General features: G+C 38.2%; 1 protein-coding gene across 5 annotated transcripts; it reads right to left on the bottom strand.

The window, feature by feature from the left end:
- Positions 1 to 13: 13 nt before the first annotated feature.
- Rhogapp190 (Rho GTPase-activating protein 190) lies at positions 14 to 12142 on the bottom strand. Of its 5 annotated transcripts, none has more exons than XM_076780298.1 (25): positions 11887 to 12142; positions 10363 to 11065; positions 9378 to 10288; positions 9092 to 9301; positions 8432 to 8618; positions 8230 to 8345; positions 8009 to 8161; positions 7703 to 7941; positions 7438 to 7639; positions 7196 to 7366; positions 6511 to 6762; positions 6254 to 6432; positions 5998 to 6181; positions 5831 to 5886; positions 5696 to 5761; positions 5195 to 5608; positions 4873 to 5115; positions 4088 to 4285; positions 3962 to 4014; positions 3514 to 3892; positions 3316 to 3447; positions 3195 to 3245; positions 3029 to 3125; positions 2794 to 2966; positions 14 to 644 (listed from the first exon to the last, which is right to left on the bottom strand). In XM_076780298.1, exons 2-25 carry the CDS (start codon positions 10531 to 10533, stop codon positions 610 to 612), a joined length of 4872 nt encoding a protein of 1623 aa, XP_076636413.1. In that variant the 5' UTR covers positions 10534 to 11065; positions 11887 to 12142; the 3' UTR covers positions 14 to 609. The 5 variants fall into 5 exon arrangements, with proteins under 5 accessions (XP_076636413.1, XP_076636412.1, XP_076636411.1 ...); XM_076780297.1 differs by having other exon boundaries at positions 5831 to 5904; XM_076780296.1 differs by having other exon boundaries at positions 5696 to 5886.
- Positions 12143 to 12517: the final 375 nt, after the last annotated feature.

Genomic DNA, 12517 nt, shown 5'->3' on the forward strand with positions numbered 1-12517 from the left:
AAAACTGTGCAACTTCGATTCAGCGACAATGACAGAAATCATGTCATTATTATTCAGACAGCATTTTTCGATCCGTATTCCAGATCTCACACGTAACATCGACGTCTCTGTGTTCCTATTTAATAACATTATACAATTATGTACGTACGAATGTATAAAATTCTGTTTTTGTTTTTTCATTCTTTTCTTTACGACTAATATGGGAATGTACGATCCGTTGCTCGCTGCTAGTGTCTCCGCGACACTATTTTTTCGCTTTTTTTTCTTCTTCTTCGTTAGATCATCGAAATATCGTTACAACGATTTCCTTATATAAATACGACAGTGCAAAAAAAACTCGTCGAGGACGAATTCATCGACGCCAAAATGGCGGCCAACTTTGTCGAAATTCGTCCTCGATGAAACGAGAGTTTCGAATCAACGGACAGAAAATGGACAAAGTTGCTTTATCGTTCGTCTGACGTCGATAAACCCCGTCGTTTTTTAATTGTCTTTTCTAATGATACTCTTTGCTTGTAATCGGTTACGTTGCGATCATGGCGTATCTCATTATGGCACACCTACGCGCCTGTCCCCCGTTGAACAGCGTTTATAAATCGAGTCGTGTGATCAGACTTCTTTAGGATTCGATGCACTCGCGCCCCCTACAATAATAATTAAAGCCGTCGAAATACTCGAAAACAGAAAAAATCGTTCGATTTCTAAGTAAACTGTTCAAACCCTCGATACAAAATGAGAACAATTGTTTTCGCGTATCTTTGAGAAAACGAAAGAGGGGGGTTAGGTACATTCCAGTTTGTGCAGTTTGGTATATCTGATCACATTTAAATTGAACTACATTCCGCATTAATAGACGAAGAAGTCTTACATACTGATCATTGATCGCTGCTAACGGTATGCTATGATTAAGAAACAATGGCCTCTTTCAACGAAGATCACTTTTGTCGCGTTAAGCGTCACGGACAAAATCTCTTGTTGCCTTTCGAGTGTTACTATTTTACATACTTATTAAAACAAGTAACTACATCACAGTTCTGATGATTTAGTCGTTTGATTTATCGATGCGTTGTGTCAGACTTGGGCGCTTTTATGATAACCTTTAAACGTTAGGTGTTTCTTAAAATAGAACCGTTGAATCCCCGTTGCGAAAAAAATAATAACCGTGTCTGAGATAACGGAACAATCGATCGCTAATTTCACTGATGCTATTTCGAATTTCTTTCGGGTTTTAAAATAAATTTGCCCAGCTGTGCGTCGCATTGTCCAATTCGATCCTAGAACACTAACGACGACCGTCAGAACCATCATCCTTGGGAACGCATAAAAATTACATTAAAATTTACAATTTTAAATTACAATTCATATCAAATACGTTGGAATTAAGGGTAAACGTAGCAGGTACGAGAAACAAAATGGTGGAAACATTCGACGATTCTATGATCGGTCGATAAATAATATGAAACGTCCGGAAATACCGTTCACGTTAAGCGTAGACGAGACACGATTCAAAACGTTAAATCTTCGTCTATCGGTTTCCTTTCTCTCGAAGATACACGCGTCCATGTGAACACAACAGAAAAGAAGCGATCCTTGAAACGTAACGACGCCTACTGGATAATCTCGAAAGCATCGATAGTCGATCCTCGTTATAAACTTCACGTAGCTTACAATCTTATAATCTTATGTACACGTTCGCTTTTACGAAATCTGAAAAAGTGTTTAAGTATTGTTCTTAGCGTTTAACGATTCCCGTGATTCGATCGTAAAACCGGAAACCCTCGTGGTTTACCTTACGAGTTAAAACCATATCGATATTAACCCTCGACGATGAACGTCCCCGAACACCGGTGCGCGCCATTTTTAAAAAATTGCGATTAACTTTTCCTTTTTCATTCAGACGGAATGGATATATTATGCATTGTGTATCGCCGTTATGTCAAACTGAGTATTTCTTCTTTTTGAATACTGATTCGAGATAAAGATTCGCGAAAGTAAAAAATAATTGATCTGACAAGCCTAGTTACTCGTAGAAACACTTCGAACGTTATTTTTTTTTTTGTTTTTTCTTTTTGATATTGTTGCTATATAAAATGCGCATGAATCGGAGAAATTTCATATACTTTTTAACGCGTTTTTAGAATACGAATATTCTTTTAGAAAATTGCGCAATCTCCTTTCACTCTCCTCGCCTCTCTCGCGCATTTACACGCACACGCACATCGCACACGGCAAACAGTTCCTTACGTAATGGAAAAACCTAAGAACGGAACAAATGATAACGGAAAATCGGGGAAAAAAGCAACATCGAGCCCACTACGGATTATTCGCTATTATCAAATACCGAGTCTTACGTCTAAATATATGTTAATAAATACATCGCTCTGAATACACCCAACATGATACATGCATACTGTTATGACACATGGATTGACTTCATATTACTCGCGTTATTATCGGGCTTGCAAACAGCCAAGATTAGGACCATCAATCTATCACTCCCGCCAGTCACTTCGCGATGGAACGAGCACGTGAAACTTAAATTAATTTGTTCCGAGCCTTTCCTTGCAAGAGAATTATCCTAATCGTAGTCGAAAAACGCGCTACGACGAAAATGATAGCGTAAACTATAGCGAAACCAATCTCGTTATTTCGTAATCGTAAGAATTGAACGTTAACCGGATTACAGAAGCAACACGCGACGCGCAATTGCCTCCCGTTCCTCGTACGAAGTTCCAACTGTATGATTTAAACATTATGTAGTCTTTCACTACACCATTACGATAGCTTCCTCACCACAAAACAGGAAAGGATATTGATCGATCATCGTTTGGACAACGTCTTCCAAGTACGGCCTCATTGCTTCGAATCTACCAAGATCGTTAAATTCTATAGGTAATAATGTAGGCCACCAGCAAATCGCCAAATTTTTACTGTCCATACTGTTCAATTTGCAGTTCTCAGCCACTCTGAAAGATTTCGAGATAGATTAGAACGCTGGTTTTCATTTACTCGAAGTAAGGTAACTTACTTTACAAAATGATGAAATATGAATTTTAGTACGTCAAAGTTCACTGGATTCAGCTTATTGAGCATTAAACGTAGAGCCAATAACCTGCAGCTTCGATCTGCAACAAGTCCGCAATTTATCTTGTACTTCGATACTTTTTCTATTAGATTTAAGAAGTAATATTTACCTTCCATATTCATACACGTAGCGGACATTGGTTTGCTAATACCACGAGCGCCTAACCGAAACGATAACATTAGTAAACCGTATTTTCAACAGAGCCGCGGCATAAAAATTTTACATCTTACCCGATATGTCTTCGAGTTCGTTCATACGTTCTTTGTCGATTAATGGCGGCAGCCTCTTTGAAAAGAAGTCTTTCAAAGCTGTTGCAACCGCATTCACGGGTATGTCCAGCGAATGTATATCCACATTTCCGTCTATGAGAATGAAATATAAGGAAATCACGAAATCAATTGCATAAATCGACTACTGTATGAACTTACCTTCCTCGAATTTTTGAAATAGAAGTTCAACGTGAGCTCTATTCCCAGGAACCCTGTATATCCCCTCAGAATCTAACCCTTCGTCCTCGATAAATTGCACGCACTTTTCGAGGAACAAAGGTATACGATTTGTTTCGCTCTGCGCAAAGTCCTCGATCAGCGGTTGTTGCTGCCCTTGGCTTAACGTTCCGCCAGTTCCTTTAGTCTGTTTTATCTTTTCCTGCTTCTTCTTCTCCCGCTCCTTCTCCTTCTCCGCGTGTTTCTTGAGCTTCTCTTCCTTCTGTCGGCGTTTCTCCAACTTCTCATCTTCTTTCGCCTTTTGTTTGTCTTTCTTTCTGTTCAACTTATCGCCGTCTTTGACTTTGTTCAAAATACCGAACTAAAACACAGAAAATCTTGAAATAATTCCTTTCGAAACTTGGCTCATTCGCATATCCGTCTTACTTACGCTCGGAGAATTAATTTCTCGCGGTGATGATACATCTAAGCTGGATTCATCGTCTGGAATATTTCCAGAAACATTAACAATGTTGCCTCGCTACACTGAATCAACGATATCGAATGTTTCACTTACAGGAAGCGCTGAACATATCTTGAGTCACGTGTTTTATGTTAAACGAATGTTGCAACGTTGCTGGTAAATGTTGCTGCGGTGAAGAATTTACATATCTTTTTCGTAGATTAACAGCCAGATGCTTATATTGTTTTGACTTCAACCTCGAAGGATGCTCCATTTCGCTCGACTCCGAACTATCTGGCGATTCGCTAGAGACTAAATGAAAGGGTAACGTGCAAGCATTATATTATACAGGGTGTTCTGCGAAAAATTCACATGAGCGATTCTAGAGGCCAAAATAAGACGAAAATCAAGGATACCAAATTGTCGATGGAGGCTTCGTTAAAAAGTTATTAACAATTAAATTCAAAAATTTCAAATCGCTCTGAAAAAATTATTTCTAGGTTCTGGGGTCAATTACAATCATTTTTGGTCATTAGACATACACTCGAAATCCTACCCACTTTCGAGAAAAAAATTCGAGAATGTGTAAAATTTTTCGACGGGGAAAAAAAATTTCAAATCGTTCTGGAAAAATTATTTTTGGTTGCGGGGGTGAATTACAATCATTTTTAGTGAATAGACATACCCCCGAAATCCTGCGCATTTTCGAGAAAAAAATTCATTACTGGTGAAACTTTAAACGTTAATAACTTTCTAATGAAGCCTCCATCAACAAATTGGTATTCCTGATTATCGTCTTATTTTGGGCTCTAGAATCCCCCATTAAAATTTTTCCCCAGGGATGGCCGAACACCCTATAGTTAAATACGCTAAAAGTATTTTATGTTTCATTATTATACCTCCTCTTTCTACGGGATCCCCTCGCCAATTTTTATCTTCCTTAATATTGTAATTCAGGCTAACAATACCATCTCCGCTTCCCATACTAACCAAAGATGGAACTTTGGGCGCAGCGACTGGTATAGCGATGCGTTTTTTACGTATTCTTTTATGTGTCGCTGGTTTCTTATTTGCTTTAACTAGGACATCGGCCATCCTTTGTCTCTCCAAAGAACTCCCCCCCGAATCAGAGTCGCTGTACGCTATAAAACAAAATACACAACTAGTACGCGTATGCGCAAGAATTTCGACGAGTTGCTTTATCTTTAATCGAATCCTTACAGGGCTGACCCTTCTCGCGTCTATGGCGCAGCTTAGGCTTATTATTTCCAATCGAATCTTGCACTCTGGCGTACGTGTAATCGCCGTCGTAAGACGGGCATAGGCTTGACACAACGTCCTTAACTTGGGCGTATTCGGAGCCTAAATCTACCGATTCTGGTGTAGCGAGAGGAGCATGACCCAATGTCATTTTAGGACCGTGTTCATCCTTTTCACCTATTGTCATTCTAGCTATGGCGTCTGTTACATTTGAGAAGTCTTTCAAGTTGATTTTCCCAGGTTGCTTCAAAGTTTGACTGCTCCCTTTTGGTCGCGGTTTCGCTTGGGAAATGTGCCGTCTACCCGTAGTGAATGCTCTGTGAGAGTAACTATTAGTTACTGCATCCTGGTGCACAAACGTATCCTTCATCCAACCTATCGTTAAAACACATCGTAAACGACTCGAAATCGCAATAAGTGCCGGAAGCCTCAACCTCGGAACATTATCAACGCAAAACTAACCAGATAATTTATTCGCGATATCCCCGGATTTCAATAACTCTCTTTCCGGTTCTTCTCTGTAAAAATCTACTTGACTATAAATATCACTGTCGTCGCTAGGTGTGGCTCTATTGTCGGCAAATTGTTCGTTCAAACCTGTATCTCCGAGATCGCCATCGGGAGTTAACTGCTCGTACGACTCAGAGCCGCTTCTGAAAGTTACAGACATACTGCTTCACGTTAGACTTTTGAATCGCATGGAAATACAGACGTTACGTAACATACGTGTCGCATGTTTTAAAGGCTATTAACAGATTACTTACCCGTCATCTGGCGTTTGAAGATGGTAACTTTCGTGTCGCGGCGGTGGCATAGGATGTAATGCAGAATATTCCAAAGTTCCCTCGCCGCTATCATTTAGATTGCCCGGCTCCTCCATATGAAACGCTTGTTCGATTTCGGGCTTTTTCTCCCAGACTTCCTTAAAAAACGGTGTATAAAATGCCGCTGTAACAAAAAAAACAATTGTAATGTTAGCTATAATAAACAAAAACTATTTTAGATTTTAAAAAATTATACTTTTTTGTTGACAACTGGATGCCGACGTCATGAAATGTGCTTGCAACCTATCTGCCGTCGCGTTTCCTTCCGTGATAAGTAAATGACTCAAATCGTTACTGAAGAAAGCGGTAGCGCCTCCAGTATCAGTCACAGCCATTATTTGTATCGGTAAATTTGGTATATTCATGGAGAATGCACTGAAACGAAGCATTCCGTAAAGAAACGATTTTTCTCGAAGTATAAATAGCGAATATAGTCGACTGTGTTACACATACTTTAGAGTCGCGAGAGATGCTTTCCTCTTCGTCGAGTAAACCAATATAAAACCGTGCACCAATTCGTCTCTGAACGCATTTGCACCATGGAAACTTGAAATTATAACCTCGACCCTTTGCTTCGATTCTCCTAAAAATGTTTCCAAAACAATCGAGCGATCACCGCTAAGAAAACAACACTGATGATTGAGTAACGGGCCAAGTACGTTCTCCACGGAATAAGGATCCCCGCAAAACATACACATTATTATTCTAAAAAATGAAAAGTACGTCGTTAACATCGCTTATTTTTATTCATTATACAGGGTGTTCGGTCACGCCTGGGAAAAATTTTAACGAGAGATTCTGGAGGCCAAAATAAGACGAAAATCAGGAATACCAATTTGTTGATGGAGGCTTCGTTAAAAAGTTATTAACGTTTAAAGTTTCACCAGTAATGAATTTTTTTCTCGAAAATGCGCAGGATTTCGAGGTTATGTGTATTCACCAAAAATGATTGTAATTCACCCCCGCAGCCGAAAATAATTTTTCCATAGCGATTTGAAATTTTTGAATTTAATTGTTAAGTTTTTAACGAAGCCTCCATCAACAAATTGGTATTCTTATTTTGGCCTCTAGAATCCCCCATTAAAATTTTTCCCAGGGGTGGCCGAACACCCAGTAATCTAGTTTCAAGCCGTTTCACCTAATATCAGGTTCTAAACATTGAATGACGCTTTGGTAAATATTCAGAAAACCGGCTCTGTGGTTTATGGATTGTATAAGTTGTTGCAATGCATCTTTCACGAGCGGAGTAGGAAACCTTCTGTCTTGCTCTAAATCTTCTACGCAAACATCGATAAACGGGCATTGTAAACTGTCGTGAAAGAAATTATCATTAAATATCTCCACCGGTGTATGAGAAAACGTTAAATCTATAAATGGTACCTTTCTGCGAGATTTTGACCCTCTTCCCTAAGTCTTATTGCTTCCATTTTGTCAATGGTGGATTCCGGTACAAACATTATAACAATAGGTAATCCTTGAAATGGTAACCTGTCCTCTTGCTCCAGATTGGATAATAGTGTCTTCTCCAAAGAGGAACGGATATATTCGAACGATATCTCGTTTGAATAAATGCAAAATGACCCTGTAAATTCGAGTAATAATCGATAGTAAAATAATCGATTACAACAAGCGTATTATCGCGTACCGTGGGGCATGAAGTCGGAAGTAGTGAATGAATTATGCGGTAGCCCAACATCACCGTCGATAATTCGATATCCAAGCGTATATAACTGACAATCGATTTCGACTTCATCGTCCTCAGTCTGAGCTCTTATTTCACGAGCAAATTCCTCGCCTAGTCCGTTACTCCCGAGTATAACTAAGTTTAATTGATTGTTGTCGGATGTTAATTGCCACTGACTACTGTGATTCCAAGAGGAAGGCCTGAACGATGATACGCTTAATAAGATTAAATTAAATAAACATTCTTTTTATCGCTTCGTGAACTCACCTGTGAGCTTTCGTTCCAAGTATTCGTTCGATAAGAGCGTCCATACAATTTGGATAAGCTGGACAGTGCTCCCTTATAGGACGATGTACGAAACCCAAATGTTGAAAAAGCATTAACTTTCTATCTTGATCCAACCTATCTAAAGCTTTATACCTGTGCATTGTAACGAATCGTTAATTATCTTTTAAAACGAAAGAAAAACAGCAAATTCAATCGCGTACCTAAAATCGTCCACTAACGCATCTGTTATCTCTTTAATGTCATCTTGCGTTATAGTTCCGGATGGAGCTATACTTTTGAAGTGATAAAATAAATCGGCGTGTTCTAGCAACAGTTCCTAATATAGGAAATGAAATTGTTAGAAACGAAGCAGAATGTATAAAATACCCTTATTGTTTCATTTATGGATACGTATTTTCTTACTTGGAAATTATGTTTTGCTTTCTCGATGATTTCTTTTTGGTGTTGATCGTATATTTCTTGACAATCGTGATGAGAAAGAGCTTCAAAGCATTCCCTACCCATGAAAAGTACTCTGACCTCGGTCAAGTGTTTTCCTGGCGTAACATATCCAGTTTCCTCCAACAGTTGCTTAAACTGTTTCTTCCATCTAATGAACAATGTACGTGAATTATGATATAAGGAGTTTATTCTCCAATGATATAAGAACACGAACAAATGAGTGTAAAAAATAAAAAGTACTGCAAAAATGTTAGTAAAGCTATTAATGTATTATTCTAAAGAATAATATTTTCTAGAGTAAGTTACGAAGCAGTAAAACGCACAATTTACCTTTTGGGAAGTCTGCACAAAGAAACGCCACCCAGAATAAAGCAAAGCATTAGTGTATTGCATGTAGGTATTAAAATTTAACGATTAAATATAATATGAATATGAATACGACGCCATAGATTCTTTTGTGACGAAACACTATGTTAGGCCTTCGTTCCCTAAGTGGTTCTGGGAGCTTAAGGTACTTACCCGTAAAAAGAAAGAACTCATATCGACTATCGGGCTTACAAATGCACAAATTCATTGGGTTTTATCTTTTCTAATCTTGTATAAACTTTTTATAATACTTACTCTAATCGTCGTTGTTCCTGTTGCAATACACTTATATGTTTTTTAAACACATCCTCCGCTTTTGGTGTTTCTAAAACGTCGTAAGGAATCTTTGTTCCATTGTTCTCGCCGAAATCACAATCGATCCATGGAATATCTTCGGGACATTCGTAGAAATATTGATGAAAATCGGGATGCTCTTTTATATATTGCTGTATCGCGGACCATTCTCTGTAAAAATATTAACATGACAGTTACGATATTATATGGAAAAATAAATTCTCGTTTAATTAATCTGGAAACGTACTCGTTGATTAAGTTTGTCACGTCGGGACATATTTCGTGAAGAATGTCGGGCAACATATCCAAATATCCCTGTATTTTCTTCGCCACCTGCTCGTCCTTTAATTTTATAATGTGTCTCCTAAACAATCTTTGGGTTGCATCGATACCGAACAATTCCACAAACGTTGTAAATTCTTTGTGCTGCGCCAGCTTTTTGGACGCTTGAGACCACAATGCGCGATAATCAGTTATGTGTATTCGAATCAATCTTTGCAAGGACTCCGTAGACGCGTCAAGAAGTTCTTTCCTGGCTCTTGCCGCTTCCGCGAATGGCGTTACTTTACTACGCGTTTTAGTTTTATCAATTAATTGAGCCACAATTATGAACGCCAAATCGATATTGATATTTTCGTGCGCGGATGTTTCAACTATTAGAATGGAACTTTTATATTCTTTACGTATTATCAGTTTCTCCGCTTCCTTTACGTATTGTTCATTTGCATCGTCGTTCTTCGTTGTTACTAGAACTATAGGCTTTTTAGTTTTCATTAAATTGTTCAATATGTTTGCTACTATTTCGACCTGTTTCTCTACGGCTCTATTCGGCACAACGCTTACATCGAATACACACAAAAAACCATCGATATTTAATTTACCATCTTGCAGAACTTTCTGTTCGTATTCTTTCTCTATACCTAATTGATTTTTGCAAATGTACATAAGCTTCTCCGCGCTGGTAATTTTAGTAGCTGCGCACCTCTTTGCGTAAGGTTCCATTTTACCACCCTTGAACGGCTGAAAAGATGCATCGTCTATAAATTCAGTATGTTCTATCACTTGAAACTGATACTCTGTCCCATCTTCTGCTGTTTTTATAACTTCGCCCCAATATAGGAAATGATCATTATTTACCACCCGACCACTAAAATCCGACTGCAAGAAAATAATAACAATAACAACAATTGACAAAAGTACACATACATTTATCCAATGTTATTATCAATTACCTGAGATAACACTGATATATGGTCCACATTATAATCGTCGTTTAAAGAACGCATAAAACGATTACACAAACACGATTTTCCAACCCCGACTTGCCCTTTATCTTTCTCGGTACCAGACAGGCCAACGACGGCAACATTGATAGTTTTCATATTATCACTTTTCCTTGCCATTTTTATAACTTAGCTCGATTAAACCACTTACACGATTAATAAGTGCGAAAATAAAAATCTTTTTCTCTCGAAATTTTACTCAGGACATTTTTGAATACCGCTATCGATAATTTCACTTGTCCATCTGTATTCGCGATCATTAAAAATTTGTATTTCTTCCTTTGGTCATTGCATTGGATCTAGAAATTTGTACGAAAACCGACATTATCTCCCTTCTGAACATTTTCAACAATGCTCTATTTTATTTTATCTCTTCTTTTCCTTCGCAGCGTTTCGATATCATGCTTAAAAATATCAGCATATAAATTCGCATATAAATATTTATAGGCAAATAACGTTCGCCGAAAACTTTGCTTGAGCTTCGTTAATCTAGAGTTATTATCATTACAAACGACAAATTAATATCAATAGGTGTCAGTAGCCCAGATTTTATTTTATTTTAGGATCTTTAACCTTTGTAATTTTTATTAAGCATAGTATACATAGTTTAGCACAGCTGTGAGCAATGGTTCTTTGGAATGGCACTGCGTATCTGTAAAAACAATATTAATTGTTAAATAAAGAACGAAACAATATTACAAGAGTCGAATTGAAATTTCTATTGAACCTTGATTACACTAGTCATTGGGTATAGCTCGCATCAGTAACATGTTTAAAACCATGTTCGTATATTTAATATAATTATACAAATTGCACACTGCATTAAACGTGGATAAGGCATCGAGCAAATAATTCGATAAGCAACAATGCTTATCGCGTCGACTAAATTTATTACAAACGCGTAAATGTCTCCTACGATTTACAGGTTATGAATTTAACATACTAAAGCACATCGAGAATTCTTCGAAGCAAATTTTCCATTGACCCTCGCGTAAATAACGTGTCTGTTTTATAGCAATCGTAATAGCAACGTAAAAATAAGTTTGCAAGCTGTCGCAACGATATTCCTTCTTGCTAGATAAAAAAAATAATATATATATTTCCCAGAACTACAAAGCGTTTATTTCGCGACGCCGATAATTCATCCTATCAAACCCTTTCACGGTTCTATTCGTTACTGAAACAACCGGCTGAATGTCACCGATGGAATCGTCGCGAGATTTACGAGACACAAATTCATATGACAGAAACACAAATTATTCGATATACAAATGACAGCTACGAGTAGATCAATATGCATTGTACACACAACCACGGTCAATTTTGACATCGACGATAGTGTCCCAGTCCTCGAGAGGAATGTTCGACAAGGCACCATGAATCGTATGAACGGAACACGTACAATTCGATCGAGCAGAATCACGAAACCGATCACAAAATGTCCTGTCCGACAGTATCGAAAGGCTATGCTACCTGTTCGGATTTTTGTTCGACGAGCGAACTTAGTACACCAACCGGCCGTCCCGTGCAATTTTTTCCTTCGGAAACTCGATCGATCTTTCGTCGCTGCACAACCACGCGTTCCTTCTCGATTTTTCGTTTCCTTTTTTCACGTACACGATGCACCAAAAGAATGTCCAAAACACGCCCCGGCGAACGTTTAATTCCAGATGTGTGTAAATAACTTCACGTAAAACATCGAGTATTGCCCCATAAAGGAGCCATCTTGGTGGGTGGGCACAAGGCGATTAATGTTTTCAGTATAGATAGTACGCGTCGAACAAGAACAAGGCCGTACCAAGCATGCTCTTACTATTTATTCGTACAGGGTGTTCCTAAAATATTCGACGAAATTTTGCCGGTCTACTCTGAACTATTCTATCGACGAGAAAATCTATCGAAGAAACCATTCTTCGCGAACTACAGATGTAAACATTTTGTATACGAGCTATCGATATTGAAACATTCGTGGCACTCTAATTATCCGACAATTAAGTTAATACTATTTAACATTATTCAGCTGTGGTAATAACTATTAGAACTGGATGCTTAATAGAAGACTGCCCTCATTTTTCTCCAAACAACCGAAGAGAATCTATGATAC

The sequence above is a fragment of the Colletes latitarsis genome, chromosome 12 (genome assembly GCF_051014445.1).
Source record: "Colletes latitarsis isolate SP2378_abdomen chromosome 12, iyColLati1, whole genome shotgun sequence".
In the NCBI taxonomy this organism is placed as follows: Eukaryota; Metazoa; Arthropoda; class Insecta; order Hymenoptera; family Colletidae; genus Colletes; species Colletes latitarsis.